The 7,664-nt window shown below is 41.6% G+C and overlaps 1 protein-coding gene across 1 annotated transcript in view; it reads left to right on the top strand.

Annotated features, from left to right (window-relative positions):
- The first annotated feature begins 409 nt into the window (after positions 1–409).
- The window catches only part of DCUN1D1 (defective in cullin neddylation 1 domain containing 1), a 29,909-nt gene continuing 22,654 nt past the window's right edge, over positions 410–7,664 (top strand). Inside the window, exon 1 of the mRNA XM_082654764.1 lies at positions 410–501. Coding sequence (XP_082510890.1) covers positions 499–501 — 3 coding nt within the window. The 5' untranslated portion in view covers positions 410–498. The remainder of the gene's footprint in view (positions 502–7,664) is intronic.

Genomic DNA, 7,664 nt, shown 5'->3' with positions numbered 1-7,664 from the left:
TTTTTTTTGGATATTTATGGGGAGGGGTGGTTTGGGACGGATCTAGCGCCGCAGTCCTAGCCCTTCCAGTCGCCCCAGCTGCATAAGTTATCAGCCACAGCTCTTCCCCTCCTCGAGACAGTGTAGACACGACCCTGGCCATCGGACGGCGGAAGGAGCGCGTAGGAAGCGGAGGTGGTGTCGCCCGGCCCCCCACCCGCCGGGCGCGGCGGGAGGATGTCGGCGCGCGCAGCGTGTGCGTCGCCCCCTGGTCCCCCCCGCGCCCCCCGCCCGGGGGGACCCTCGCGCCCAGGGGAAGCCCCGCGCGGGGCGCCCGCCGCCCGCCCCAGTCCCTCCGCCTCCCGGAGGCCCGGGGCTGCCTCTTCGGGCCGCGCTGGGGCCGCCCCGCACTGCGCATGAGCGGGAGCCCGGCGAGCCCGTGAGAGGAGCCGCCGCCGCCGCCGCCGTCCATTCGCTGCGGAGCCGGAGGAGGAGGGGAGAGGCCTGGAGGACACCAACATGGTGAGGCACTGCGGCCGCCCGCCCCGCCGGCTGGGGGCCGGCGCAGCCGCGCACCCCCGCCCCGGCCGTCCTCCGCCCCGCGGCGACCCTGCCGCCCCGAGCTTCGGCCCGCGGCCTCCGTCCAGCTCCCCGGCGGGGCTCTCCTCCCCGTCTCTCCCTTCCTCCTTCGCCCCTTCCCGCCCGGGCGCCGCTGCTACGTGAGAGCCGAGGAGGCGGAGCGGAGCCGGGCCTAGTCGGGAGCCCCGGGTAGTTTGGGGCGCGGGGAGCGGCCCCGGGTGCCCCTTGCTGGGCCCGGCGTGGTTAGGGGAGGCGTTGGGGCGGGGGAGGGGATGGGGCAACGGCTCCGTCTCTGCCCGGCCCCCACGCCTGCTCCATTGTGTCTGGCCGGGGACCGGGGTCCGGGGTTCCGGGTGAGGAGCCTCCCCCCGCCCGGAGCCGGGGCTTCCCCCTCCGCTCCGCCGGGGAGAAGGAAAGACTTTCCCAGCTCTCCCCTCCCTCCTCCGCTCCGGCTCCAACACCCCTCAAGTCTCCAGGCAGTTTTGCTTGGGGCGGGGTAACAGCCCTGTTCCTTTCTCCATCACCTCTCGATGCGCCCCGTAGTCCTGGAAAATGGGAGTTTCACTGGCCAGTTGGTGGAGGTTATATTTACCTCTCTACTGAGAACATGGGAGACCGCTGAGCTTGGGGGACGTGGGGGGAGGGGGGAGTACGGAAGTGCAACCTGTTCTCATTTCATAAAATTAGGAGAAACAGACTTGCTACCTTTTGGGCACATATTTTATTTCCTTGGGGTGGGAGGAGTAATTGCTTATTATGCCAGTTAAAAACCATTCGTGATGTTTAAAAAACAGTTTGTCAAGTTAGTCCCCTCTTCCTTTTTTGTTTGGAAAATGTCTTACAAGCTTGAAGACGTGGTATTCAAGTTATCTGTTTACATTTTGGTAATTATGTACCTGATTCTTGGACATTCTGTTTTTCAGAAGCTATGTTTAGTATTATAATCTGAGCATGAGTTGAATTCCATGCAGGTTACTGTATGAATAGACAGTAAAAATGATGTTCTTCTCTTTTTGCTCATGGGGAGCATAAAGGCCTCTTTGAGGAGGGTGTATGTGTGTGTCTGTTAAGGGAATGCCCCGGTGTCTTGTTTTTAGCTGGTCTTATTTCTGCTGAATGACACTTACCTAGTCTCAGCCTCCAACTTGGCAGAATTCTGGTGTCGCGCGTATGGATATGTGGTTTAGTTTGCCATATACTCAAGAACTTAGGTTCTGTGGTAAGTTCCATGAAAGTTTACCATTTGTATTTGTAAGAAAACTTTGCCATAAAGTACGGGTGATTGTTTAGATTGATGTTACAGTGTTTAAAGATCCACCAGGGCGGCTAAACAGTTTCCAATTTCTTAAGCATTTTGACGGTCATAGACATTACTCCTGAAGTTTCCAGACTCTTGGCTTGTAAGAGTATGCTTGAAGTAATGAAATGTAATTCCCTGGTAAACACTCTGTGAGAGCATTGAAATGTGTTCCGCTCATAATAGTCTCCAATCAGCATCATCCTCTGGAATCCAAAGTGTTGATAATGCTCGTTACTTGTTACGAATTCAGGAGTCATGTGGTTCATATGAGAGTTCAGCTTGTATTGGAGCTTGTAAGCTTCTGTCCTTTTACTACTATTAAATTAGCTAGTTTTGGAACTTAGCCATAACTATTTAATTACACTACTAAAGACAAGATATCACTAATTAAAAACACTTTTTGTGGCCGAACTCAGATCATGTCACTAGAATTGTCTTGGTATGCTCTTGTTAGTTTGGAAACTAAATTATCATGGACCCTAATAGAAGTTAGGCCATAAGAATTTTCTAGTTAAGTTTTTCATTGTAAATTTATTTTACTTATAATTATTTCTTGATACAATTTTGGGGCTAATGTTTTTCAGTGTGTGTAATGCAGCCCATTTCTAGAGCACATGTTATATTGTCAATTCTGGGGCAAATTTAAATGACAGGATATCTGAACATGTTGTGTAAGAAAAAAAAATTGTTCATTTAACCTACCTGACACCCACGTAGAAAGACCAAAAATAACTCCAAAACTAGACAATATTCTGTTACCCCTGAAAATCTTTTTAAAAAGTGTTTGATTTTTGGCTTGTTTTCTTATTTGTAAGAGGACAGGATTTGATGATTTCCAAAGTTACATTCAGCTAAAAATTTTGATTTTAATTATTTTTCTTAGATGTGTGAGAAGTTTGTAGACTGTGTAACCTACTAGATTTTTATAGACTCACAGCATCATAGAATTTTTAGACCTGAAATGGCTTCAGAGATCATCTGATTTACTCCTCTTCCCTTTTACAGAAGAAGAAATTGAAGATCAAGGAGGTTTTGAGGTTCAAGTTTGCAAAATTGTTAGTTGCAGAACTGAAACTAACTTTTCCTGGTTTTACTATTTCTCCCAGTATTTGTGGTACATGTAATCTTTTAACTCACATGAAATCTAAAGAAATGGTTGAAAATTGGATTTGAAATTAATTTACTCATTTAAACAGAGGGAAACCCAAGTGTTATTAATGAAAATGTTAAATAACAAAATTCAAATTAATGGTGTTAATTTACTGTGTTTTTAATGTTTTTTTTTAAAAAATGTATGGACTTTGAAATTTAAGATTATATTTTCAACAAATATCAGAGTTTGTAAGTCCAGATTAATGTAGGCCTGTTGAAGGTTGTCTCTGTAGAACTCGTTTCACATTGTTTTGCATATACATGAGTAAATTAAGGGAGGGCCTTAATTAATTTTAATAATTATTTCTTAAATGCCTACCATGTGCCAGGCACTGTTCTAGGCACTGAGGATATAGATACACACACATGTATTTTTATATAAATAAATACATATATATGTGTGTGTGTGTGTATGTGTGTGTGTGTGTATATATATATATATATATATATCCCCCCACTGAAAAAATAAAAATCCCTGCCCTGGTGAGGGTTACATTTTAGTAGGGAGAGACAAATAATAAACATAGCATATATTTTTCTTCCTTACTATGTTAGAAAGTGTTAAGGGCTATGGGAAAAAGCAGTGTCAGGGAGAAGAATTGGGAGTGTTGGGGCACAGTGGATTTGGGGTTGCAAAATGGTGTTTGCACCACTGATGAAGTGGGTTTTGAGCTGACTAGGAGATGAAGGAGTAAACCATGCACAGATGTGGTCAGAGAGAGTTTGAGGAGCACTGAGTCCAGTGTGGCTGGGGTAACGTGGTGGGGGGAGGGGGGCATGTTGGGCGTTGGAGCAGATGAGGTCTGAGTGGTAAGGAGTGGAGATGGGCATGGGTGGCTATTGTAAGGATATTGTGTTTTTTTACTCCAAGAGAAATGGGAAGCCAGTGAAGGATTCTGAGTAGTATGATAGACCTTGTTTCTACTCTCTCATAGTGTCCTATTAAAATTATAGTATACATAATTATCTTCAAAGCAGTTTTTAAAGACAACTTATGCAGTTTCTGTGTGCAGAGTTTTGAATTCTGATTAAGATGACTGTCCAATATTCAATAAAAACTCGTTGAACATCAAGTTTACCTAGCCATGCTGGTTAATAAAAACAACACAACACAATCTCTTTTGTAGATTGCTTTTGAGTATGTTCTTGTAGTTTGCATGTTTAATGACCGTATGCAGAAAACTGGGCCTTTGGAAAGGAAGAAGTACCTTAATCTTTACTGAGAACATAACGTCTGCTAGTCAGGCAATTCACAACTCTTATTTTATCTCCACCCCTGTTTGTGAGATAGGTATTGCTACCTTCTTTTAACATACCTGAAAAAGGAGGTTTAGTGTTTCTGAAGAGATGGCCAAGGTAAAGAGCTAGTATATGACAGAGCAGGGATTAGCAGCCTGGTCTCTGATTCCACAGTTTATTTACTCCTCTTCTTTTTTTTTTAAAAAAACCCAGCAAGCACCCCTTCCGTATAGGTGTGGAATTTTTGATTGGTTTCACTCTGGTTTCTTCCTTATATTGAATAGTGACCTAGTTGTTTCCATATCAAATCAGATGATCTGATGTAAACATTTAATTGAAAAATTAGAACTTTTTTGGTACATATGGTAAAAAAAAAAGTTGAAAGTAAAATTAACTTGTGGTTTTTTTGTTTTGTTTTTTAAGTTTTAAAAGAGCTGAGCTCATGTGAGTCAAGTGGCTCTTTTGATTTTGGCTTTGTAGGTTGGGTCAAGCATAATGAAAATCTGTGAGAAAGCCCCCTTTTAAATTTGAGTGTGTTGTTGTTCAAGTTGTGATAGTATTAGCCATGACATTTGATGAAGAGAGATAGTTCCAAATAGGATTCAGTTGCTTTGTGGACACAAACAAGCTCTTGAATAACCTGCTGACTATCTAGTTTACCTAGTCACTTTAGGTGTATACCCCCCACCTAAGAAAAAGCAAAAGCAGAAGGGGAAAATGCCACTGAAATGTCTTTCATCACTTTGTTGAATCCATTTTATATGATTAGTACCTAATCATTTAGAGTGATTAAACTGCTTATTTGCATTGTAAAATTTTAAGAGAGATTTACTTTTCAACAGTTCTTTGCTGAAGAATTCTATTGCATTATACTTTCGAATCTCTCAACACTGAATAGTGTTCAGCAACAGAGATTAAGTTGAAGTACGTGGCCCATTCCTTTGTTATATTAGGATATTTTTGTTTCAGTAAACATTTAAAGCACTTATTATACATAGGATTTTACTATTTCTAGATTTAGGGCTTGAGTAGATACCAAATCTTAGAATTAGGAAATTTCATTTTTCGAGGATCATTTATTCTCTTTATGAAACAAATATCCATGACTGTAGAATGCTAGTCATTATTGTAAGTTCTTTAACTGTGGAACTTTAAAAATCTCATTTAATTCTTTTTTGTTGTTGTTTTGTTTTCACCTCAGTAATCTTTTAGTTAATTCAAGATTTCTTTAGAAAAGATGTTTATGGAGAGGAGGAGCAAATTTAAATTAGCTACCTTGACTACTTGTTAAATGTTCAAGCAATAAGTTTGGGAGAATCAGTTGAAAGACGATGGCTAACACAAGTATTTTAAGGAGGTTATTTCTATCCCATTATCAAAGATAATCAGGAATTAGCAAAAATAACTTTTTAATAGTCAAAACAGTCTTCTGTAAACCAGAATCAAAACATTTATTCCATTTACAGTGGTAGTCATCTTTTGAAAAATAATTCTGAGGATGGGGAGGAGAAAATCCTTTAAATTTTCATTAATGGAATATTTTTTAAAAAACTTTGAGGAAAATTATTTAAAAGCGTACAAAACCAGTTTGAATCTTACAGATATACTTCTGAAATATTTTTTCAGGTGAATTGCCATTATATCAATATAAAACATAATTGGGTACAACGATTACACAGTATAGTATATTATTCCACTTTTGACTTAGAAGTAATGCAGCTCCTCTCAAAGAAGAGTTCATTGTAACTGTCATTCAAAGCGCAGGAAGTGTAGGGATGAATGATAAGACCCACAGGCCTACCATGAGTAACTATTCTAAACTGCAGATTATAATTTACATGAATACTGAGGGTTTGGGTTTTTGTTTTTGTTTTGCTTAATATTTGAAATTGTATACATTTGCTTATATTATCTGGCTATAACCTGTACATGTTTTTTTTCCCCCTCTGGGTTTCAAGCCTTCTCATTGGAAAAGGAAACCCTGACTTTCAGTGCCCCTAATTTTCCACCTCTGTATAGTTAAAGCTATAGATTTTGGCCATCTTTTTAAAAATAGACTATGACAGGACTATAAACACATTTTTCCTTCCTGATGAATTACTTGTCTTAAAAATAACCAATCCACCTCTTCTCCCCTCCCCCCTTCCCAAAAAACCCTGAAAGGAAGTTCTATCCTTAAATTAGTCTTTTAGTTAGTAAGGGAATGCTTAATTTGCAATTTTTAGTCAGAATACAAATTGTTTACATTTGAAAGGGAAAAGGTCAGTTGATTACTTATTTAACTTTTCCATAAAAATAGGTGAAGAAATATTGTTCATAATTCCCCTCTCTCCCCAGTGCACACAATAATTACTCAGTGGTTGCATTTTTGCCCTTTTTGTTTTCTCTCTTACTTGACAACAATGTAGAAGAAATGGAAAACTGCATGCCTTGAAGCCAGGCACCAGGGTTTCATTTCTGGCTCTGCTACTTTTTGGATAAGTCTGTTTAGATAAAATGAGCTCTGAGGCTTGGTCTCCTCATTGGTAAAACAGAATCAGTGATAACCACCTTGCAGAATTGTTAATAATTAAATACCTAGCACAGAGTTGGCACACAGTAGGAGCTCAAATAAACGTTAGCTACCAGTGTTCTGATTATGGTGGTTGTTATTCTTTCTTCTTATTTACATAAAATTACTTTTTTCTCTGGAGTATATTCTTTGTGAACTTGTAAGGAGTCCTTACTGTGTGCTAGTTACAGTTCTAAGAGCTTAACTTGAATTAGTTCAGATAACTTCACACCCTATTTACAAATGAAGAAATTGAAGCACACAGAGATTAAGTAATTTTCCCGAAGTCACACAGCAATTAGGGGGCACAGGTGGAATTAAAATCTTGCCAGTTTGATTTGAGAGTCTGCACTCTTCACCTCTCTGCTGCAGGTGGAAGGGAAGAGAGTTTCTAGCTACTCCTACCTAGATTCTTAGCCTGGCTTTCTGGTAGAACTTTACCCCTAGGTGAAAGTCTTCTCTAGGAGTAGGTAGTCTGGTTAGTTGAATTGATTTTTCTTGTACTTTTTTTTTTTTTTTTTTTTTGCGGTACGTGGGCCTCTCACTGTTGTGGCCTCTCCCGTTGCGGAGCACAGGCTCTGGACGCGCAGGCTCAGCGGCCATGGCTCACGGGCCTAGCTGCTCCGCGGCATGTGGGATCTTCCTGGACCGGGGCGCGAACCCGCGTCCCCTGCATCGGCAGGCGGACTCTCAACCACTGCGCCACCAGGGAAGCCCTTCTTGTACTTTTGACTTCAGACCTATAATCTGTGAGAAGGCCTTTTATAGATGAGTGGTTTGGGATATTGGTAACATCTGGCTATATCTGCTGCATACTATGTATCATATGTGGAAAGTATGATTTTCTGGACTTAAACCAGCTCT

The sequence above is a fragment of the Grampus griseus genome, assembly GCF_964374135.1.
Source record: "Grampus griseus genome assembly, chromosome: 5".
Lineage (NCBI taxonomy): Eukaryota > Metazoa > Chordata > Mammalia > Artiodactyla > Delphinidae > Grampus > Grampus griseus.
Note: the sequence above shows the minus strand (reverse complement) of the source record. Positions and strands in the feature narration are given on the sequence as shown.